This window comes from Equus quagga, chromosome 19 (genome assembly GCF_021613505.1).
Source record: "Equus quagga isolate Etosha38 chromosome 19, UCLA_HA_Equagga_1.0, whole genome shotgun sequence".
Lineage (NCBI taxonomy): Eukaryota > Metazoa > Chordata > Mammalia > Perissodactyla > Equidae > Equus > Equus quagga.
Genome location: NC_060285.1, coordinates 4,875,568 through 4,901,323, shown reverse-complemented (window position 1 = coordinate 4,901,323; position 25,756 = coordinate 4,875,568). Strand labels below are relative to the sequence as shown.

At 37.1% G+C, this 25,756-nt stretch overlaps 1 protein-coding gene across 1 annotated transcript in view; it reads right to left on the bottom strand.

Moving 5' to 3' along the window:
- Positions 1-25,756, bottom strand: part of SMC1B (structural maintenance of chromosomes 1B) — an 80,474-nt gene that overhangs the window by 49,355 nt on the left and 5,363 nt on the right. The window contains exons 2-8 of the mRNA XM_046646760.1: positions 14,598-14,786; positions 11,294-11,406; positions 11,001-11,204; positions 8,298-8,536; positions 6,724-6,982; positions 5,377-5,517; positions 250-332 (exon numbers count right to left, since the gene is read on the bottom strand). Of these exons, the coding sequence (XP_046502716.1) occupies positions 250-332; positions 5,377-5,517; positions 6,724-6,982; positions 8,298-8,536; positions 11,001-11,204; positions 11,294-11,406; positions 14,598-14,786 (1,228 nt within the window). The remainder of the gene's footprint in view (positions 1-249; positions 333-5,376; positions 5,518-6,723; positions 6,983-8,297; positions 8,537-11,000; positions 11,205-11,293; positions 11,407-14,597; positions 14,787-25,756) is intronic.

Below are 25,756 nucleotides of genomic sequence, written 5' to 3'. Positions count from 1 at the left end.
ATATCAATACCAAAAGAAAGCTTTAAGTTTCACTGCTGGTAAACATTTATATTTTCAAAACTTAAATATTTTATTTATTTATGTGGTTAAGTATGAATTTTAACTATCTACAATGAAATGAAAAACAATGAAGAGCAAGAACATTATAATACAGTGGAAGCAGTCATTTGACGAATATACCACAAATATACCAGACCCTTGATGAATATACCAAAAATATTCTGCAAGGAATTTTTTTACTATACATACATGCATGTTTTTGTATACTCCTCCAATTTCTCTATTCGTTTTTTATGATCTTCTATTTGTTCTTTTACTTGTTTTAGATTTTCCTAAAACAAAAAATGAAACTTAAAATCAATTACAGCAACTCCAAACAAACAAAACTGATCATTTTTCACTATATACCTAGAACTTACTATAGTATCGTTAAGTTTTAAATTTGAAATATATCAAATATAACTATATAAAAATACTCATAGGGGCTGGCCCCGTGGCCGAGTGGTTAAGTTCGCGCGCTCCGCTGCAGGCGGCCCAGTGTTTCGTTGGTTCCAATCCTGGGCGCGGACATGGCACTGCTCATCAGACCACGCTGAGGCAGCGTCCCACATGCCACAACTAGAAGAACCCACAACGAAGAATACACAACTATGTACTGGGGGGCTTTGGGGAGAAAAAGGAAAAAATAAAAAATCTTTTAAAAAAAAAAAGATCTTTTAAAAATACTCATAAGAGGAAATTTTAATTTTCAAAAGGCAGTATGGTATAGAGCTTTGAGGTTACAAGAATCAGGGTTCAAGGGGCTGGCCCCGTGGCCGAGTGGTTAAGTTCGCGCGCTCCGCTGCAGGCGGCCCAGTGTTTCATTGGTTCGAATCCTGGGCGCGGACATGGCACTGCTCATCAAACCACGCTGAGGCAGCGTCCCACATGCCACAACTAGAAGGACCCACAACGAAGAATATACAACTATGTACCGGGGGGCTTTGGGGAGAAAAAGGAAAAAATAAAATCTTTAAAAAAAATAAAATAAATAAATAAAAAAAAAAGAATCAGGGTTCAAATCCTGGCTCCACAATTTAAGTGATCTCCAGCAAGTTTACTCCGGTAATGTCAAACTCCCAGAGGATTATTTTCAAATATCTATACATAGTTCTTATCTGTCCCTCAAATGAATTCATTCAATAAATATTTATTCACTGGCTACTATGTGCTAGGAACTAGAGAAATAATACTGAACAGGCCTGAGTCCCTGCCCTCAAGGACTAAGATCTGGTGGGAGAGACAATTAAATAAGTAATTTCAGTGGAGCGGCTGTGTGCCATAATAGTTTAGGAACCTATAACGCAACTTTAGGCTTGTGGGAGAAGCACTTCACAAAAGTCTTGCTCCATTCACTTTATTGCTAAATCCAAGTACTGCAGTAGTCTCCAATTGGCTTGATGTCTTTAACCTTTCCCTTGTCTAATTCATCCTGTGTACCATAGCAAGATTAATCTGTCTTACTCCATTAACTAAGTGATCTAAAACCAAAAATTTACAAAATTTGTGTACAAAAGTAAAAAACATAATTCTTTTTCAGTATACAACAGCAGGAGAGAAGAAATACCATAGTTTTCAAGTGGAAAATGACCAACATATTCCATGAGGATAACTATCTCATTTTAGTCATTTATCACACAAATTCACTGAACAAACATCTACTGTGCTAGGGGCCAGAGTTACAAAATAAGCAAGACATAGTTCCTTTTCTGAAGAAACTCACACATTTTGAAATTAGAGTCCCCATATTGAAATTCTATTATCTCACTGAAGAATTCTATTCAAAGAGGAAAAAACAAGATTAGTTAAGGAGGAATACCAAGTTAAGTTAAGTGGGAACACCTGCCTCTGCCTTTACTGTGGCCACACCCAGGGCTTGTGTCGTGCCAGATGGGCCCCTTTGTCATCATTACTTAACATGCCCGGTAGGTCTCTTCGGGGTCACCACCAGTTATGCAAAGGGCTCAGAACAAACTTCAGACATGGCTCAGGTCAAAGAATAGGCTTTACTGGAGAAAATGTAAAAGACCAGGATCAAGAAGAGAGAAGGTCCTCTTTCCTCTCATCATCCCAAAGGGAGGTGTGTCAGGGTCTGGGTGCACTGCTGGACACATAATGGTGAGTAATCAGATTGCCTTGGTACCAGATATTCCAGATATGAGATGCCAGCTGATCATGCTAGTTGTCTGGGAAAACAAACACTGTGCAGCGATCTTGGGATCAGCGGAAAGTTATAGCCCCTCCTGTCCGGGAAGGGAGTCACTAGTCCTGTGGGGAACTGAATATAGGTACAGATTCCTCCTTTTCTCTCCACTCTGACACATTAGGTCTTCTTCTATCAGCGTTTTTGTATTCAAAAGACAACAGCAATTCAACCAACACTTACTGACATCTACTAAGAACAAGGTTTACAGTGGACACTATTATGAATCCTGCCTTTAAGAAGCTTCCAGTCTAGTACAGCTATACCAATTAACTACATTTTCTCCAATCTGATAAAAGCCTTTAGATAGATACAGATTAAGAACAAAGAGTGATTAGATGAGGAAGAATTTTCAGGGGTTTTTTGTGGTGGGGTAGGGAGAAAAGAAGGGCCAGGGAAGCCTTTGTGGTCTGGGTAACTACAGAATTTAACATGTAAAGATAAGTAAATTTTTCCAAAATTAGCATGCACAAAGGCAAAAATGTGCAACGAGTATTCATAGAAATCAGTGTATAATTTTATAACTATACATATTATACATATATAATTATACATAAATATGTATAAAATGATACAAATTATACAAGTGTTGTAAAAGTAATTACTGCTGTTACTGCATTTGTTTTTCTCCCTCCACAAAATGTCCTCTCCTCTACTTACCAGATCATCATATACTCCACCTTTCATATTTGTTTGTGTTCATCTGCCAAATCAGAGACTCAAATGAGGGGCAGTACAGTATAGGGGTTAAGAAGATTCATTCTAGAGACAAAGTGTTTGGAATCAAATCCCAATTCCTTCACTTAGTAGTTTAGTCAAGTTAACTTAACCATCTTGTGCCTCAATTCCTTCATCTGTAAATTCATTAATTCAACAAATAGTTATTGATTATCTGCTCTAGATAAAGAACTATTCTAAGAGTGTGGGAGGCATCAGTGAACAAATCAGACAAACATCCTGCTCATGTGGAGTTCCCGTTCTAGAGGGAGAAGGCAGACAACTACAGTAAGTAAATTAAATCGCACGTCAGGAGATAAACGCCACGGGAAAACAGAGCCACGGTAAGGGGAGCGGAAGTGCAGTGGGGACTAAAATTTTAAGTAGGGTAGTCAGGGCAGGCCTCATTGAGAAGGCAACATTTGAACAAAGACTTGCAGGAAGTGAGGGAGTTAAAAATGAAGAAATGTAGGGAAAGCATGCTCCAGGCAGAGGAATAACCAGTGCAAAGGCCCTAAGGCAGAAATATGTCTGATGTGTTCCAGAAGGCCAGTACAGCTAGACCACAGAGAACAAGAGGGAGAATAGAAAAGGAGGAGGTTTGAGATGTAAATTGAGGTGGGAGGAGCAAGCAGATCAGGCAGGTCCACGTAGGGCACTCAAGGACTTCGACTTAGACTTTCTGTGCGATGAGGAGCCACTGGCAGACTTCAAAAAGAACACGTTTCAAGATCTGACTTAGATAAAAGCATCACTTTGGCTGCTGTGCTCAGACTATTGTGGAGAGACAAAAGTGGGAGCAGGGAAACTCAGTAGGATACTACAGTGCTCTAAACAAATAGGTTGGTGACTTGGACCAGGGTGATAGCAGTAGAAGAGGAGAGAAGTGATCAGATTTTTGGTATTATTTTGAAGATGGAGCCAACAGAATTTCCTAAAAGAGTCAAAGATAGCCTCTAAGGTTTCTGGCCTGAGCAACCAGTAAATTAAATTGTCATCACCTGAGATGGGACAGACTGTGCATGAGGCACATTTGGGTGTAAAGATCAAAAGTTTTCTTTGGGACTTAAGTTTGAGATGTCTATTCAACATCCAGAATGGAGATGCTGAGGAAGCAGCTGAATACACAAAGTTGGAGTTTAGAAGGTCTGAGCTAGAAATACAAATTTGGGAGTCATCAGCAGATGGATAGTTAAAAGCTATGAGATTATTGATCACCAAGGCAGAAAGTAGAACAGAGAAACAACCAGGATGAGAACATAACAATATTAATATCTACTCATAAGGTTGTTTGAGGATTAATTGGGTTTACAACAGTGCTGTAAACATGGTATATACAGGTATGTACAAATAAACACTACATTATAGTGATATTATTGTTGTTATTCCTGGAAAATGTCAGATCCGTTTCTAGAGAGATATTTCATTTTGAAATCCCAGCCCTCAGTTCCTTCATCTGTACCTCAGATGAAGTGTATGACTGACTGCCCCTACAGTATTGCTGTGAGATGTAAAGGAGTCTAGCAAATGTAAAGTGCCTAGCAAAGTAATCAATAAACATTTTTTCCTCTAAATTCCAAATATTCATTTATAAATCAAATATATATATAATTCAGAACAATTTCCCCTTACAATTCATATTAGAAATGGTGGTCACATTTTCAGAATGGCCCATAGACTCCACAATATGACAATTTGATATTATTGCCGAATGTGCAATAATAATTATTTTACAGCTCAATTCTCAGTCTTTAGAAAAGAAGGTCATGGACATGAAAGGGAAACACCAGATGCTTGGTCTATTATCACACTCACTTTCACCTTATTCAACCTGCCCATCACTATGAGGTAGACATAGCTATCCTCATTGTACAAATGAAGAGATCAAAGCCCAGAGAAGTTAAATTAGTTATTTACCTAGATTACACAGGTCAGTGAGAGAACAAGACGGGCTGGGAGCCAGGTCTGCCTTACGCTCAGGCAGAACACTACGATGTCTTGGTGGTAATTTCCCATGTAGGCTATCAAGCTCCTCTCAGTCTATGTCCTTTCCAAAAGACTTTGCGCTCATGTCTGTTGATATATTCATTTGTTTTTTTCCTTTGTCTATCCTCCCTCCAACCCCCTGGACTAAAATACATGTAAGAACAGAGACTGTATCACCTGCCCATGCCTATCACTCTGTAAATACACAGAAAATGCTTATTGAATACATGAATGAAGGCACTGTCTATTTATATCTTAGACCATGAAAGAGCACCTAAATGATACTAAGTGGCGCAATAGGTAATCCAAAATTTTTTTGTTAATTGCTTATGTCTGATGAAAATCCACTTACATATTTAAAAGCTAATACAGAGGGGAAACAAAATTTTACTGAAAATAATTCTAAATCATTACGATACAAACCAAGGTACCTGAACTTCTTTGTGCCTCCTCTTTTCAAATGCCAGTCTTTCTTCATCAGCCTTCTGTTCCCACTGCAGTTTTTTCAGTTGTTGGGTCATTATAGCCACTTTCCTTCTTACTTGTTCCTTAAGTTCCTTATAACGATCCAGCTATATAAAGAGGATTTAAACATTGCTAACTCTCTTAAGAAGCATGAGACGAAATTCTTTATATGACAGCCTTTACTAAAAGATGAATAAACTTATCAAAAGTACATTTTATATAAATTACATCATAATTGGCTATATTCTACAGGTAAGATAATGTGAACACAAAATGAACATCTTATTTAAAACCGTTTATTTAGATAGATCAATAAGGTATTCAAAACCAACTCTATAAGGTCTCTGTAAGAAATTCTTAAAAAAGGAGATTGAAACGCATTAACAGTCCAAAAGCAAGAGGAGTTCAGAGAAAATTATGTAGTTTTTCTATTTATATAGTCACAATTATTTTAGTATATATATTGTGATATAAGATTATCATAAAAATAATGAGAGAGGGGCCGGCCTGGTGGCGTAGTGGTTAAGTTTACACACTCTGCTTCAGCAGGCCAGGGTTCACAGGTTTGGATCCTCAGGCGTGGACCTACACAATGCTCATCAAACCATACTGAGGTGGCATCCCACATACAAAATGGAGGAAGACTGGCACACATGTTAGCTCAGGGACAATCTTCCACAGGCAAAAAGAGGAAGATTGGCAACAGATGTTAACTCAGGGCCAATCTTTCTCACCAATCTTTGCCACAAAAAAAAAGAAAAGGAAGAGATAAATGATAAAACTTAATTGAGAGAATGTTTAAAAACTCTGAATTACAAATTTTTGGATGTCCATCAATTTATTACAATTAAATCTTAAATAGTAAAACGGATATTAATTCATCACTTAACGTTTTAAATCACCTTAAGTAATAATTTCCCTCCTGTCAATTAAGCGATTATGTTTCTTCAAAGCCAAATATATCTGACTCTCAAGTTTTTATAATATTCATGAGACAAAAAAATGATTACCTTAAAAACGTAATACAACTATCTAACTTTTATTACAAAACAATACCATATAATTTTGTTGAAGTATTTTCTATGACTTTAACTCATAAATGTCATAATGGCATCTATTCTTATAAAAGAAAAATAGCCTAAAGATTAAATTTAGATTCTGTATACAAGCTGAATATTTAAATCCACATAATTCAGATTCTAAAGACAATCTCTTAAAATATCAGAAACAGAGGTCACTCTAATTTTTTTCAAACTAAAAGGAGCAGCTGAAACAATAGAAACAGAAGATTTCCCATATGTTGACTTTTTCACCTGACTGGCTTCTAGTTCAATGTCTCGCCCTTTACGTAAGATTTCCTCCTCAATCTGCTTTTCAAAACTTCTCCATGCACCATCTAAATCAACCAGCTCTGTCTCCAGGGCTTTTATGTCATCTTCCTGTTTAGAACATTGTTTTTCACTGTCCTTTATTGATTTCTTAGCCAGATCTAATTTCTTGAGGTGGTAAGAAGTGTTTTCTTTGGCTTTAATATACTGAGGTCTCTTCTGATTTAAAAGTGCTTCAAGAGATCTAAAAAGAAAAATAAAGTTTGCTTTAAAGGAAATTAAACTTTATAATATACAAAGGGAAAATGTTCTTTTGATCAAATCATACATTTAAAAATAAATTCTAAAAATTGACTTGCAGAGACTGCAAGCAGATCAGTGGTTGCCAGAGGTTGGGGGCGAGGATTGAACAGGTGAAGCATAGGGGAATTTTTTAAGAGTGGTAAACTACTCTGTATGATGCTATAATGGCGGACACATGACATCAGCATTTGTCAAAACCTACAGAACTTTACAGCACCAAAAGTGAACATCAACGTATGCCAATTTTAAAAAATCACTTAGGAGGCCAAGGGATCCTAAATGCAACACAAAATGTGACAAAAGAATCTAATTCTATTACAAATGTATGAAACAATCTTACTTAAGGAGGTAGAGGGAAAAGGTGCTAACCTAAGTAACTTTGGAAATGAGTGGAGTCTATAAACCTAAAAGAAGAAGGAGCTACACATAAGCATTGTACTCTAGTTGGCAGAGATAGTTCCCATGAGAGTATGTGTGAACAATTCTGATATTGCCATATATGATTACCGGAATTGAACAATTAAGCAAATGGATGGCAGACTGTGGAAGCCAGGTTTCTCACTGTTGGAATAGGAGGTTATAGATAAGGAAGCAAAGGTCAACATCAACAGTGACATCATGTTGATATGTTAGATAGATGATACGTCACATAACATATATGCTATATTGACATCCCTGATACACTGTGATAAGAATGGCATTTTACCTCTTGTTAAAATGGTCTTGGTAATGGTCTTCCTCTCCAAAACCCACAAACCCTGTCTAATTATGAGAAAACTATCAGAGAAATTGCAACCAAGGGACACTCTACAAAATACCTGATCAGTACTCCCCAAAACTGTCAAAGTCATCAAAAATGAGAAAAGTCTTGAGAAACTGTCACAGCCAAGAGGAGACTCTGGAGACATGATGACTAAATGTAATATGGTATTCTGGATCAGAAGAAGTACATTAGGCAAAAATTATAAAAATATGAATAAAGGATGGACTTTACTTAATAGTAATGTATCAATACTGGTCCATTAATTCTGACAAATGTATCATACTAATAATGTAAGATGGTATTAGTAGGAGAAATTGAGTGTGAGGAATATGAGAACTCTCTGTAACATTTTTATAATTTTTCTGTATATCTAAAATATTCCAAAGTAAAAAGTTTATTTAAAAAATCATCTTCCAAAGTGTCACTTATATTTTTATTTTCTCTATCAAACTATATAAAATCCAACTGTTAATATCTATTTTTTAAAACTCACTTTAATTCTTTTTCTGTTTGTTGTAGTTGTCTAGTTAGCATTCCATGTTCCTTTTTCTTGGCTTTAACTATGTTCTCATGATGAGAAAGAGACTCTTTTGTGATACTCAAATCCCTATTCACATGCTCTAACTCAGTGTTCAGAAGATGGATTTTTTTCTCATTATGATATAGTTGGAAAAGCTGCAGTTGTATCTTGTTCATTTTCAGCTCTTCGAGGAGACTCTGGTAACGTTCTGCCTATAAAACAGTACATGTCAATAACAGTTAAAAGGGAGTATACTTAAGTTGACCTTTCAGAAACTTAGCTATAGTACCAACAAATGATGTCTGATGAATTTTTATTTATGTCATTAAGAAACAGTATTTGTGCCCAAAGTAGCATTATTTGGAGAAGGTTCCTGGATACACTTCTAAAATAAACCAGAAACAGGTAAACAACTTTATATTCGTGCACTGAGTGGTATAGTGGTAAGAATAATGAAGTGGTACCCACTAACCTGGGTCCTTGTCCCATTTCTGTCTTGACTTCAGAGTTTAGCAAGCCCATTAATATTTCTGATATCTGCTTCCTCATTTGTAAACTGAAGGAAGTTATATGACTTGTAAGGTCTCTAGCAACTTTAAATTCAATGATTCCAGGTAAAATTACTACTATAGGATGTAACTTTCCTACTAATAGAACTAACAGGACTATTAAAATTCTAAATTATATGTGAAATGGAAGAATTTCCTTAGCATTTGTACTATTAATAAAGGAATAAAAGAATGGGCTGTCTTGAGAGAGCTCCTAATCAATGAAGTATTCCAGTAACAGGTAAACAGCCATCTGTCAGGATATTGCAAAAAATAATTAGGAAGTTGGAGTATTCAAACTGTCATTGTAATTTTTAAAGTTCTGCAATTCTACATTTCTGTAAGCTGTCTCAGTATAAGTACTACAGTCTGACTTTCACTGATGTCTCCCCTTTCCACTGACAAAACCAAGGACACACACACATGTAAAAATATAAAAAAACAGAGAAACATCATTAACAAGGAACAGATCCATCTTTCATTTATTTCTTCAAATATTTATTGACTACCTACTATGTGCCAGGCCCTGTTCTATGTGCTGGGAATATAGTGGGGAACAAGTGCCTGCTCTTGTAAGCTTACAGTCGAGTTATTTTAAGGGGGAGGAAAGAAGAGGAGGCAGAGAGTAAACAAGCAAACAAATAATAAATAAGATCATTTCATACAGCAACAGAGGCTACAAGGGAAACAAAACAGAGCAATGCGAAAGGACCAGGGAGGAGGTAGTAATTTGGACTGGGGGCGTGGACAGCAACTATCTGCCTGAGAAAATGGCTTTTTAACGAAAACTTGAATGAAATCATCAGCCAAGTAAAAATGAGGCAGACAGCTATCTAGACAGAGGAAACAGCAAAAGCTCCAGGCTAGAAGGGAGTGTGGTGTGTTCAATAAATAATAAAGGTCAATGTGGTAGGCAACTAGAGAAAGTTAAAGCTAGAGAGGTGAGTGAGGGCCAGATCAGTAGGCTGAATAGCGAGATGAGATTCTCAGCACAGTGTGAAGCTCTGTACTAGAAGAGGTTTTATGTAAGAGAAAAAAATTGATTCACATTTGAAAAAGATCACTGTAAACGCAAACAATTATCAACCATATACAAGGCAGTAAACGAGGCATTGTGAAGGGCACCAAGAAACACCACAGAAGAGCATTTGCAAAGAGTGGCCATGGCCTCCTTAGGATTCCCAACACCCTTTGACTGAGTCCCTGAGGTCAAAACTATTTTCATAATATTACTAAATCAATGGTGGGTAAAGCTGCTAGGCCTCAGCACAAATAAGATTTAACACAAAAGCAGATATAAGAATGCATCTGTCTTCTATTAAGCCAGATATTAATGAGATTATAAAAATGTAAAACAATGCCACCCGACTAATTATATTTAGTTTTAGAAAATGAAGTTGTCTTTCATAAAAACATGTTTTTTGTTTTTTTGAGGAAGACTAGCCCTGAGCTAACATCTGCTGCCAATCCTCCTCTTTTTGCTGAGGAAGACTGGCCCTAAGCTCACACCCGTGCCCACCTTCCTCTACTTTATATGTGGGACGCATGCCACAGCATGGCTTGCCAAGTGGTGTCATGTCCACACCCAGGACCCGAACCAGTGAACCCCAGGCCACGAAAGTGGAACGTGCGCACTTAACTGCTGCGCTACCGGGCCGGCCCCCAAAATACGTTATTTATGTAAACATGTAATGAGTTTATTATTTTTACACTCATCATTAAAATATACTTAAAAATTTCTCAGTTTTAATTTCAAATACAATAAATGTTGACAGATATAACCCACATGAACAGAAACTCTTTGGAGTCCTCAATAATTTTTAAGAGTATAATTGTCTTGTCTTGGAGAACAAGATCCAAAAGTTTGAGAGTCTCTGCCATATAAGATATAAACCCTTCAAGCTTATTTTCAATTGGGAAAATCAGACATTTTTTTAGATCAGGTGAAAAAGAACCCAAACAGTGGAAAATATATCAAAAAGTTTATATTTAATGAATATTGGGCCTCATCTGTCTTTTATTATTAAAAGAATATTTTTCGTAACATCAAGCCAATACCTAGTAATTCTAATAAACAGAAAGTTTTTGTATCCAACACTTAATTGGTTACATCTTCATGACACCTTACCTCTTCTTTCTCTAATTTTGCATGTTTTCGCTCTGCAGCTACATTTTTTTTCTTATTAAAATTAAACTGTGCGTCCTCTTCAGCTTTCTGTAACTTTCTTTTCTTTTCCTCATATTCTCCTACAAGCTCTCCTGAAGTGCTGATTTCCTCAAAAAACTGGGTTCTTTCTTTGGGTTTTTTCATTGAAATCAACTCTACAGTTCCCTTTTAAAAACAGTAAAGCACACCAACATATAAAATATAGTGATGAATTTTCAAAATCATGAATGAAATAAACTACTACACCTACTTACCTGAAAAACTAGACAGTTCTGTGCTTTGACTATAATACCTATCTTTTCCAACTCTGCTATGTAAGCAGAACGACTCACAGGATTATCATTAAAACGAAATTCTGAGCATCCCCCTAAAATACAAGAATTAAGGCTATTATAGGAAGTATAAACACCAGATATATATCAACAACTATTGAAAGTTTAACAAAATTATTTTTCTCATTGAAATGGCCAGTTACGTAATAATACACGTTAATAAATGCATTTAATCAGTCAACAAATAGTGAGTGTCTGTCTACTATATGCCAAGGAATATTCCACAGCAGTGAACAAAACAGATGAAAGTGTGATCTCAAGGAGCTTATATTCTAGTAATGGACACAGACAAAAATGAGATACATAAGTAGAATAAATATCATGTGAGAAAGTGTTAAGCATTAAGGAGTAAAATAGAGCTGAGAAAGGGGTACAAAAGTTTCGGTGTATAGGGAACAGGCATTGCAATTTTAAATAGAATGGTGCTATTGTCTGAATGTTTATGTCTCCCCTAAATTCATATGTTGAAATCCTAAGCCCCAAAGATGATGGTATTAGTAGGTGGGGCCTTTGAGAAGTGATTCGGTCATGAGAGTGAAACCCTCGTGCATGGTATTAGTGCTTTCATAAAAGAGACCCCCCCCAGAGTTGCCTAGTCCCTTTCACCATGTGCAAATACAATGAGAAGTCTGCAACCTGGAAGAGAGCCCTCATTTGACCACGTTGGCACCCTGATCTTAGACTTGTAGCTTCTAGAACTGTGAGAAATAAATTTCTACGGTTTATAAACTCCCTAGTCTGTAGCATTTTGTTATAGCAGCCCAAACAGACTAAGACAGATTGGCTAGGAAGAACAACAAAACTGGAGGCGTCACACTTCCTGATCTGAAAATATATTACAAAGCTACAGTAATTGAAACAGCATGGTACTGGCATAGAAAGAGACACATAGACTAATGGAACAGAATAGAGAGTCCAGAAAGAAATCCATGCATCTACGGTCAACAGATCTTCAACAAAGTGCCAAGAACACATAATGGGGAAAAGATAGTCTCTTCAATAAATAGTGTTGGGAAAATTGTATACCCACGTGCAGGAGGAAATTGGACCCTTATCTCATACTATATATAAAAATTAACTAAAAATATATTAAAGACTTAAATGTAAGACCTGAAGCTGTAAAACTACTAGAAGAAAACATATGGAAAAAGTTTCTTGACGCTGCTCTGCACAACAATTTTTTTGGATAGGATATCAAAAGCACAAGTAACAAAAGCAAAAATGGACAAGTAGGATTGCATCAAACTAAAAACCTTCTGCACAGCAAAGGAAACAATCAACAGAGTGAAAAGGCAACTTACAGAATGGGAGGAAATTTTTTCAAACCAGATATCTGACAAGGGACTAATATCCAAAATATATAAGGAGCTCAATAGCAAAAAACCAAACAACCTAATTTAAAAACGGGCAAAGGGCCTGAATAGATATTTCTCAAAAGATCACACACAAATTGCCAACAGGTATATGAAAAGGTGCTCAGTATCAGGAATCATCAGGGAAATGCAAATCGAAACCACAACTGGGTATCAATACACTCCTATTAGAATTAAAAAGACAAAAGGCAAGTATTGGTGAAGATGTGAAGAAAGGGAACCTTTGCCCCTTGTTGGCGGGAATATAAATTGGTATAGCCATTATGGAGAACAGTATAAAGGTTCCTCAAAAAAGTAAAAACAGAACTACCTTATGATCCAGCAATCCCACTTCTGAGTATATATCCAAAGAAAATGAAATCAGTATCTTGAAGAGAGATCTGCACTCCCCTGTTCACTGCAGCATTATTCACAATAGCTAAGACATGGACACAACCTAAGTGTCTGTCAACGGATGAATGGATAAAGAAAAGATGGGAATATTATTCAGCCTTAAAAAAGAAGGAAATCCTGCCAGTTGCAACATCATGGATGTCACATGGAGGACATTATGCTAAGTGAAATAAGCCATACACAGAAAGACAAATACTACATGATCTCACTTACACGTTGAATCTAAAATAGTTAAACTCATAGAAGCAGAGGGTAGAATGGTGGTGGCCCGGGGAGGGAAAAATGGGGAGATGTTGGTCAAGGGGTACAAAGTTTCAGTTATGGAGGATGAATAATTTCTGGAGATCTAATGTATGGCTATGTGACTACAGTTAACAATACTGTATTGTATACCTCAAATTTGCTAAGTGGTTTGATCTTAAGTATTCTTACCACACATACATACACACGTAAGAAAATGGTAACCATGTGAGGTGATACGTATGCTAATTAGCTTGAGTGTGGCAATTATTTCACAAGGTATATTAAAACATAAAGTTGTACACATTAAATATATACAATTTTTGTCAATTATACCTCAATAAATATGGGAAAAATAAATTTATGATGGTTTACTAAATAGAGTAATAAATAAATAGACTAGGCTAGGGAATTCTTACTGAGATGGAGATTTTGAGTAAAAACCCAAAGAAAGTGAAGAAACTAACCATCTACGTGATAAAAAGGTGAAACACTTGAATTACACATTAAGGTACAAGTGCTGTATCTAATAATAAGTGTTTCTAAAATTATCTGTGATTGAATTTGGGAAGTTATTAAGAGTGTTTACACCTTAGAACATCAGAACCATGTTCCAGTGGACCAGAATGAAGACAGCAACAACAACAAAAAACAAAACCAAAAAACACTTATTTTATAGAGGCTCCGTAAACTGCTAGCATAGATAGAAAAACATATAAACAACTCTCAACCTTCTTTCTTCAGGGAACACAGCAATTTCATAAATAAATCACAAAGTACAAATTCAAATATTTCACTCAGGTTGCTTTTTGTTGGTAGAAAAAACTTTTCTATACAAACCAAAAATACACATATAATTAGTTCCTCACTAAGAAAACCAGATAAACATACATAAAGAACCTCAGGAAGGACGTTTATGACTTCTCTGTCTTTCAGGTAGGCTCCCTCCTTCATTTTAATGTAATAACCAAGTAGAAAAATGCTATTGGCAGTAGGAGAATTTGAACAAATATGTCTGCCTAAAGAGTCCTAGGGGAAAATCAAACAGGTTCCATTACTTTTTTCTGAGATTTGCTATCCAAGAGAAAAAAAAAAATCTCTAGTTCACTATGCCAGTGGCATAATAAATCACACACTTCAAAGAAAGAATAAACAGGTAATCCAACTTAACTCTTGAAAAAAACAAATGACTCATAAGTAAACATGTGTAAAAAAATTACCTCGAATAATCCTTGCAAATGTTTTCTCTTCTCCACTTTCCTCCACATATACAATTTTTACACTTGCAGAAGAAGAAACAGGTTTTCCAATATGAGCTCCATGAATAAGTTCTTGAATATTTTTCACTCTTAAATTAGCTGTTTTCTCTCCCATTACAAAACTAAGTGCATCCATTACATTAGATTTTCCTGGGGAAGAAAAGAGAGAGAGAAAAAAGTTATTCATTCTTAAAGATAAAAATCCTCCCCAGAGCCAAAGAAACCAGGCCACCAATGGAAGTGAAATATAGCCAATACACATGTCTAAATAGTACTGTCTTGTCTCTACTCAAAATTTTATGTAGATCACTTGTTTCTATGTAGCTATGGTAGAGCACTAAGTAGTCTAAATTTAAGGATCGAAATATCTGGACCTAAACCCCAGCTCACTCCCATTATTAAGTAGTATACCATGACAAATTACTTAACTTCTCTGAATTTCATTTATCCCCATTTTATAACAGTTAATGTCACACACACAAAAAAATGGCTAACTTATACGCAAGATTTTCCCCAAGGACTAGACTAAGGTTACTAGAATATTTATGTTTGGTATGAGTTGGTGACACAGAAAAGTTATATAGCAGGTCCAATCCAGCTATCCTTTGAAAGGCCTGCCTATAAGGTTACAGTGTCATTTTGGCTACTACCATCTTTATTAAAATTTGCTTCTTTTTCATATTCCTTCCCCCATCTCCACAAGCAATTTACATTTCCAGTGCCAGAAGGGGGAAAAGTAACATAAACAGAATACTGCCAGACACTGGAAATACAACTTAGTTTTAGAAGTTTGTGATATTTCTAAAAAGAACTAGAAGTGGTTAAAATCCTGCAAGTTTACTTAGTTAAGTCTCAGTTAAAGTCTTAACTCTCAGTTAAGACTCAGTTAAGTCTCAGGTATGAAACATGGCTTTTTTCGGTTAATTGATAATTTGCAGATTGAGAGCTATCGTAAGACAGTGCATATACAGGACAAAATGAACACTCATTGAATCGAATTATTAAGCCTGACAGTAACAGAATTAAACAGAAACTGTTTTTGGTCAATCCTTATTTAAAATCTGCCTAAAATAAACATTTCCCCACCTACATTCATTCATTCCAATAACATTTGCTGAATACCTATTGTGTGCCAAGTCATAAGGATACAGTAAAAGAAAAAGACAGATAACATCTCTGCCTAATGAAGGTTATCCTCTATGAAGAAAGTCAGACAATAAACAAAAAAGAAATTAATATTATAATAAGTGTCATGAGGAAATAAACTGGGTGATGAAATAGAGGGTAACTTGGAGAGGCAACTTCAGATGGGATGATCAGGAAACATTTATCAAGTGCCTACCCTCCAGCTAGTGATAACAACCATCTGTTGAAAAAAAGTGAATGAATGAATAAACCAAGTCTAGTTTAGTAATGGTCAGATTGGGGACCTCTGCTGTAAATAATTCAAAACCAACATCAGCAAAGTAATGATTCTAGAAGAGTTATCTTTTAGGCTATCATGATTTGATGAAGATGAACCAAATATTCAGATAGGAAAATTATACTATCACTGTCCCATGTCAAAACCTCCACATTTTCCATTCATTTGCTCTCTTACCCAACCAGCTGCTAAGTCCCCTCTGATTCCAACTCTGCATATCTCTTCCATTTCACTCCTCCTTTACCATCTCTCTACTCATTCAAGTCCTCCTTACTTCAAGTGCCTCCTAGCTATACTCCTCAACCTTCCCTCTCTTGCCTCCTCAAATTCTTTCATTCATTCTACATTTACTGAACACCTATTAATCAGGCATTCTGCTAAGTACTGATGCTAAAAAGACAAATAATATGTAGGATTCCCCCCCAAGGTGCTTACAGTGGGGAATATGATCAATTTTTATTGATCACCACTTTGTGCCAGACACTCCACATCTATTATTTTATTCAGTCTTTGCAACAACCATATAACGTAGGTATTTAATTTGCCAATTTCACAAATAAAGAAGCAGAAGCTCAAGGTCAAATAAATCATATGTTTTGGAGTCAGGTGTCTGATGCCAACATCTATACTCTTCCCACTAAAAGCAGGAAATTATAATCCACTATAATAAGTTCTAAGATAAAATTAACACAAAGAACTATAGAATCACTTAAGAAAAGCAGTAACTACTGGAGGCTCTGAGTAGGCTTTGCGGGAGATTGAATAATTGAAATAATGCTTGCCCAGTATAAAAATGGGCAAAGGACATGAAAAGGCAAATTAGAGAAAAAAGAAATACAAAAGGCCCTTAAACATAAGAAAACACACATGAGCTCAGTCATAAGAGAAATATAAATTAAAACTGTATTAGACAACTGTTTCTCACCTACTAAACTGGCAAAAATCCAAAACTTTGAAAACACATTTTGATGAGGCAAGAGGGAAACCGGCCCTCTCATTCATTGCTGTTGGGAGTACAAAATGAATCCACCATGACAGACGGGAAATTTGGCAATAGCTAACCAAATTATAACTCCATTTACCTTCTGAGTCGGCAATTTCACTTCTAGGAATCTATCTCCCTGATACATCTGCATAATCACACAATGGCAAATACAGAATTACACAATTTGTTATAGGTTCTTGCTAACAGAAAAAGACTGGAAACAACTCATGTCCAAAAATTAAAGGACTACTTGAAATAATTATACAACAGCCACACAATAGAGAATTACACAGAAGAGAACAAAAGAGGATGTAGCAAATGAAAAAAGAAAAGTGCATAACAGCAAAACTAAATACAAACTTTTATTTAAAGAAAAAGTGAGGAGCTGGGAAGAACAGTACACACATTTACTTGCATTTGCAAAAAGAAACACTGAAGGATAATCAAGAAACTAATATTTATATATAGAAGGTGAAGAAGAGCAGGACATAGAAAACTGAGTTGGGCACCTTCTGTTTCCCTCTCCTGATCCCTTCTCCACCCTGCCTTTGGCCCTATATCCACAGACTCTCATGCCTTTTGGCATCCAGTTGGATTTGGCCAATGGGGAACTCTGGCAGGAGGGAAGAAGGGAAAAGGGTGAGGTCAGGGTATTTATTCCCCTACTTCCCTCCCTGGGAGGGGGCTTCTGACTGGCTGTGCCCTTCCACAGGTCACTGCCCTATCAAAGTTCCTTCTGGGTTCCCTCTTCTCTGGGCCTTGGGGTGGTGACAGTTCGACTGACAGCCTTGTGATTCCTCTACAGCCCTCCCACACCTTGGTAAATCAATCCCTTTGTAAATAAATCTTCCTCAAATTGTCCTAATTTGAGAGTGCCACTTGTTTCTTGCTGGGACCCTGAATGACACAGGGAGCAGGAGTAGAAGCAAGATTTCTCTGTGTATACCTCTCTACAGAGTTTTGACCTTTGAAATATGCATATGCATTACCAATTTAAAAAAAACCTAAATTTTAAAAATCCCATAAATGAAAACAATCAGAAACAAGTAAACTTAATTGAATATTAAATTGGTAACACATCCATATTGAGAAACGATTTATTTCAAGGGACTTCAGATCACAGACTGTACATTCTTAGTGGGATTCAATCTAAGGACCAAAAAGAAGTACAAAGGAATTTAAAATTTCCTTTAGTACCTTTATAATGTTTATAATGTTATTGGTATTGGTAGTTTAAGACAGTTTTCTTTATATTGTAGGTTAAAGCAAATAAGTAATTATATTAGTGATGTTAGGAATTAAGATTTTCAGAGTAAGAAAAATATTTAAAATGACAAAAATCAAGGAACAGTGAAAACACAGTTATGTTCAAACTGAACGGAAAATATCAACATGAGCTCAATTTTTAAAAATTACTGTAATATGAAAAGATGCTAAAATCATATTACTCATTAGGGAAACACAAGACAAAACCACAATGAGATACCACTTCAAACCGACTATGTTGGCTAAAAGGAAAAAGACAATAACAACTGTTGATGAAGATGTAGAGAAATCTGAACGCTCATTTATTGTCAATGGGACCGTAAAATGGTTCAGTTGCTTTAGAAAACAGTTTGGCAGTTCCTCAAAATGTTAAACAGAGAGTTACCATATGACCCAGCAATTCCCCTCCTAAGCGTATCCCCAAGATAAATGAAAACATCCACAGAAAAACTTGTAGACAGATGTCCATAGCAGCATTACTCAAAACAACCACAAAGCGGCAACAACCCAAATGTCTATCGAAAGCTAAATGAATAAACACATTGTGGTAAATCTTTACAATGGAATATTATTCGGGAATAAAAAGGAATTAACTACTAATACATGCTACAACATAGATGAACCTACTATGTTAAGTGAAGGAAGCCAGACACAAAAGGCCACTTATTGCACAATTCCATTTATATGAAATGTCCACAATAGGCAAATCCATAGAGGCAGAAAGTAGATTAGTGCTTGCCAGGAGCTGGGGGAGGACATAATGGGTATAAGGTTTCTTTTCGTGGTAATGAAAATGTTCTGGAATTAGATAGCGATGATGGTTACACAACTCTGTGAGTATACTAAGCATCACTGAATTATATACTTTAAAAGGATGAATTTTATGGTACATAAATTATATCTTAATACAGCTGTTATGAAAAAAGAACAAATCTGAAAAAGCACTTCATATATTTTCTAGCCTGTCCACTGAAATGGCCCAGAACCACTGTTACCTGAATGCATTTGAGTCTCTCTCATTCCCAGATAGCGGTCTTTAATACCTTCCCTTCTAAAATAAACTAGAAACCACTGGAGAACTGGCTAACTCCAAGTCTGAGGCAGGGAAAACTGAAGATGAGCCTGGGAACTGGGACATCTTATGTCAGAAAGCAAGGAAGCTTTCAAATATTAATGAAGTCATGTCCAAATGACACAGAAGGCAGCCTAAAGGAGCTCCCACTGACTAAAGTTATGACAATCTGAGCATCAAAAATAATAATGCTTTTGGCAGGTTAAAACACATTGCATCAATGAAAATCCATGAGCCTATAATGATACTAACAACAATAGAAAGAAAAACTCATTTTCACCATTTGCGCTATTAAAACTCTTTTCTTTGAAAATACGAATTAAAAGAAAATGGGCAAGAATTTATCCTGTTTTTCTAGTCAACTGTATGTCAGGTTAATCAAATAGCCCCAGTTAATGAAGGAAAACTCTTTTTTTCACAGGAAATACCATTCAACAAGTGTAGAAAGCATGACAGAATTAGAAAAATCTAGTTTTGCAAACCTTAATGAAATGCTGATTCAGATAAGATTATTAATTGGCATTAAAACTATTTGGATAAATGGTTGACAAAGAACATTTGTGTAATGCCAAAGTAACACTTGTAACACTAGAACACTAGATTAGTTAGAAGGGGAAAAACTAACTGTACAATAGAGAGATCACCGTCACCACCCTAATCCAGGGATCAATCTTAGCATCATTAATGGTAAAACAACCAGACATTATGTGATGTAATACAATGAGAAGTACATAACATCACCTATGACGGAGTCTAGCCAAAATGTTTAATTTGAAAACGTCAACTTTTTAGATATGCCTTCCAGTTCACAAAAATAGAGGGGATGGAGGAACAAACTAAATGACATCATAAAGAAGCAATCAGACATATTTAAACATTTTGGAGGAAAATTTTTGCAGTCTTTTCAACAAGTTAGTGTTATAAATAAAAGAACTATTCTATGCTAAATTAATACAGATTTATGTAGTTGTGGGTTGGAAAATGGTTTGGTCAAAGAACATTTTAGAGTCAATTGAGGAAACCTGAATTTGAACTGTACATCAGACGAAGTGAACTGAAAAAGAAAGGTGACGATAATTGTCTGAAAACAATAAGTTAATCAACATTATGTACTGTATGATCTCACTTTCATTAAAAAAAAGTTTTCATAGAAAAAGATCTCTATGGACATGCCATAAGGTATTACAACAGTACTCTCTGGACTGTGGGAATATGTTTTTACTTTTTTACTCTTGCTTATTTTTAATTTTTTACAATGCATATATACTGCTTTTGTGATAAAATACTATTTTTTAAGAATTTAGCAGTCATTATGGATCATGTAAAATGGTTTTTAAAACTAACGTTTTTTTTCTGATTAGAACAGTAAACCGTTCAATGTAGGGAATTTGGAAAACAAAGAAAAGTATTTTTAAAAAATCACATCATCCAGAGAAAACTGTTGATGGAAATGGATAAAGAATTTTGTCAAATGCCTTTTCCTCATCTATCAAGAAAATAAAATGGATCTTCTTTCTTGCAGGAACAAATGAAGATTACTGTGGTAGCAGTATGGCACATGGATTTAAGCAGGGTAAGACCAAAGGCTGGGAACTCAGCTAAAAGGTTACTGCATTAATCTAAGGAAGAAATGATGAGAATCTGAAATAAAGTGATAGCAGTGGGAATAGAGAGAAGAGGATAAGGCTATTAAGGAGGCAGAACTGGCATGACTGGTAACGTATTGGCTGTGACAGGGAGAATTTATCAAGGATGAAGGAGAATTCTTTAAGGTGGCAGCCATATGACCCTGGGAGAAAAGCATTCTAAATCCAAGGAACAGCAAATGCTAAGACCCTGAAATGGAAATGAGGTTGGCCCATGTAAGGAAAGCAAAAAAAAGGCAATTCTGACCTGAGCATAGTAAATGTGGGGCGAGAGAATATTAGAGAAATATACAGGAGTCAGATTATAAAGAGCCTTGTGAAGCATGGTAAGAAATACAGATTTTATTCTAAGTGCAGGGGAAAGCCATTGGAGAGTTTTAAACTGAGGAGTGCTTTGATTTATAGACTTACTTTTTTTTTTTTTTAACACTTACGCTGGCTGCTTTGAGAATGAACTGCAGAAAGGCAAGAAAGGAAGATGAGGGACCTGTTAGGAGATGATAGGAATAGTCCAAATGAGAACTCTAGCAGCTCCGACTACTTTATAGCAGTAAAAAGTGGCAAGAAACAATTGGATTCGGGATGTATTTCAGAGGTAGAGTCATTAGGATTTATAGACGAGTGGATGAAGGAAGTGAGGTGTAGAAGGTAAAAGATGGAATCAAGAATTACTCTGGGTTTCTGGTCTGAATAAATGAGTAAACAGTGCCCCTTAACTGAGTTGGTAAAGACCTAAGAAGGAACATGTTTGTCGTTTGGTGGAGGTGGGGGAGAGGAAATTAACCACTCTTTCTGATTATACTGTTTTAGATGTCTACTAGAAATAGCAAACTAAACACTGGATTTTATAGGCTGGAAATATAACTTGGAAAGTAGCATAAAGATGGTATCTGAAGCTATGAGACTGGATAAGATCACCCGGGGAAAGAACAAAGGGAGGAGACAAAGGACATATTCCCGGAGGGCACTCCAGTGCCTAAGAGATCTTGGGGAGAAACAGCCAACATCTGAGGGGTGGCCAGTGAAGCAGGAGAAAACCTGGTTGGCGAAGTCAAGAAAGTCCAGAGAACAAAGCGTTTCAAGGAGGAAGAGATGAAATGTGATCTACCTTGTCAACTGCACAGCAGGGCCTACCCTTGACCAACTTCTTTAAAAACACCCCAGCATTTCTTACTCCCCTCCCTTGTTTCTACTTTTCTCCTTAAAACTTAACACTTCAATATTCTATATAATTTTCATATTTAGTTTGTTGTCTGTCTCTCTGCATTTAAATATAAGTTCTACACAGGCAGGGATTTTTATCTGTTATGTTCACTGATGAATCCCAAACAACCTAAAAAAGTGCATGGCACAGAGTGAGCACTCAATTATTTGTAAATGAATGAAACATTGCTGAAATGTCAAACAGGACGAGCATAGGGAACTGACCACTGACTTTTATAAGACATAAGTCAACAGTGACCTAGATAAGTGTCATTTCAGTGGAGTTTGTGGCTGAGAACTGAATCAAGAGGGTTAGGAAAAGAAGGGAACTATGGACAACTGTTTCAAAGAGTTTCACTATACTGATAAGAAAAATGGGGCGATACCCTGAGGAGACAGTGAGGGTCAAGGGATTTTTCCCCCAGGCATTTTATTATAAAATCTTCAAACATACAAGTTTAAAGAATTTCATAGTAAACATCCATACATTTACCACTAAATTCTACAATTATTTGCACTATACTTGCTTTTCACATATCTATCCTCAATATCCTAAGAATGTTAGTAAGGCACGTATGTATTTATGCCAACGAAAATTACCCAATAAGGCAGAAAGATACAACTCAAAAGAGAAAGACGATAATTAGAAAAGCAAAGAACTGAGGAAGGGACAGGATCCAAAGCACAAGTGGAGAGTGTGCCTCTGAGTCTTAGACTCAGGCACATTTGTGGTAGTTCCCTGCTAAAAGTCCTTTAAAGTCTAACATTTTTTCCAGAAAGTTAAATACAAATTCTTCACCCTGGCAAGGACTTACCCAATAAGACTCCAAAAATTATATCCCACTGCTTCCCAACTGAGGCACTATATTCTGGTCAATTTGAACTACATGGAAAAATAAATAAAACTATGGAAACATACTCTTTACTCTTTGAGCCCAGCTCAAATTTCAACTCCTCTAGAAAACTTTCCCTAATATTCACCTCTTCCTGTCCATGCCTCCCCAAATCCGATATAGTATTTTCCTTGTTTAAAGTTTTATAAAGTGTTATTTGGCCTTCTATTTCAATTAGTATGTCCTTTTCTTACACTCCCTACACCTTTGGAGCAGGAGTTGTCTTATTCTGCACATATTCTGCTCTCAATACTATATACATGCAACAACTGTTTTCTGAATCTGAATGGAAAACAAGAAGGTTAAGATTAAAAATGAAATTGTTCTGTTACCTACAAAAAAAGCCAAAATTAGATTTACTAAAAACAAATAAATGAGAACATGTCAAGTTTTGGCAGGTAGTGACAATAGGAAATTATCACAAAAAGTATGAACAGCTAACTAAATTAAAGTAAAACAGGAAATGAGACAGCAGGAAATTATCAATTGGTTTAGCAAAGTCTATCTGAATGTGCCAGTAATTCTGCAGGATGAAAAAATGATGATCTACTAACAAGCGTTCAAATGAATACAAATGAAATATCGCCATTACATTAGTCACGGATGAGTACCATGTTGAGTTCTGGCCTTTATACAGCAAGAAGAATGTGAACAGCTTAGGCAAAATGCAGTAATAAGTAAACCAGAAATTTCTGTTGTGGAGAGATGGTATTGAAGGCAATGCTGAAATAATCCTCGACTGGCTTTATGTGGTACCAAGCAGTCTCTAGGTCACCAATGACTCTCAACAAGGGAACTGAGCTTCCAGGCCTGTGGATCTAGGGAGGGGCAAGAGAATTCGTCAAGGCATTTTCACAGTAACCCTAAGATACGCTGTTAATCACAGTATGCATTTTTAACTTAAGAAAAGAAATAAGATTATTTTGAACCTTAAGCTTGGCACTAGTTTTAAAAAGTTCAAAACACCATTTTGACAGGATCTTGAACATAATGGGCATGCCGTTTAAGCTGACCAAAGCTCAAGACCGCAGATAGTCATTCCAAGTATTGCACTGCTGGAGTTACAAAATATAACTGAGGGGCCGGCCCAGTGGCACAGTGGTTAAGTGTGCACATTCCGCTTCTCCGCGGCCCAGGGTCTGCTGGTTAGGATCCCCGGTGTGGACATGGCGCCACTTGGCACGCCACGCTGTGGCAGGCGTCCCATGTATAAAGTAGAGGAAGATAGGAATGGATGTTAGCTCCGGGCCAGGCTTCCTCAGCAAAAAGAGGAGGATTGGCAGTAGGTAGCTCAGGGCTAATCTTCCTCAAAAAAAAAAAAAAAAATATATATATATATATATATATATATATAAATAATTGAGCAACCCTTCATATAATCGCCAGTTAAAAGGTGAAAATCATCTGGTGATGGGCACAGTAACCTCCTGACAAATGAGTGGAGAAGATTAGTTAGGGTAACCGTGTTTATTATTTAAAGGTGTTTATTAAAGACATTGAAATTATCTTCTCAATGTCTTTTTGATAAAAGAATAAATTGTGAATGAGGAAATATATTACACAGAAGAGGCAAGGAAATTTCCAAATATGTGACTATTTCTAAGCTCAGGTATTCTTTCACATATACTAAGGGCAAAAGAAAACATTAAACAGCAGCTATTTTGATAAGGCAACAGAAATTTCCTAATAGTTCTACAATTATACTCCAGATTTGGCGCACCAGGAAAGCACACATTTAAGTGTCCTATTCATATCTGTCACACAAATTAATTTATTGAGGCAACAGTTATCTTTCAACTCAAATATGGTTTCTGAGCTACGAGAGAGAATCCGGGCTGAGGGAGCCAAAAGGAAGACTGCAGAGTTAGGACAAATCTCAAGGCGACCCTCACTTGAGGCCCTGCTCCACGCGGCGGGTCGCCACCCTCCGGTTTCCCGCACAGCGCAGCCGCCAGCCCGGCCAGGCCCCGCCAGTACCGGGCAACCTTGGAGAGTCATCAGGTGCCTCTGAACCTCAGTTTCCTCAACTACAAAGTGGGGATAACACCCGTTTGTGAGAGTTAAACAAAAATAGCTGTGCCAGAAACTTGGTAAAAGCTCAGTGAACGATGTATCACAATATTCCTGTGTAGAAGGTTCCTTGGACCCAAATGGTTGTTCAGAATCCCTGGAACCAACTACTTCCTCCAGACTGCGCTCCCACTCAATCTCCGGATGGGAAAGGGAGGAAGAGGCAACTAGGCCCGAGGACAGGGAAGCCGCGGAGCAGGGGAGCCAGGGCAAAGGGGAGGAGGCTGCGGGCGGACCCTGGGGTGCGGGGGAGCGCGAGGCGCAGTCTGAGGCCCGGGGGCCTCCCCTGGGTATGGTCTAAGAGGCAAGCCCCAGGGAGGGGTGATGGAGGCGAAGGGTCGGCCCGGGGGTGTTGTCCGAAGGTTATGGAGGAGCCAGGAGACGGCAAGGGTCCAGCCCTAGGGGGTGCGCTGTGAGGGTCGGGGGTGCGCTGTGAGGGTCGGGGGTGCGGTGTGAGGGCCGGGCTGGGCGGGGTACAGTGAGAGGGCCGGGGATGCAGCGAGAGGGTCGTGTCGGGGGTGCGGTGGGACGGCCGGGCCGGGCGGGGTACAGTGAGAGGGTC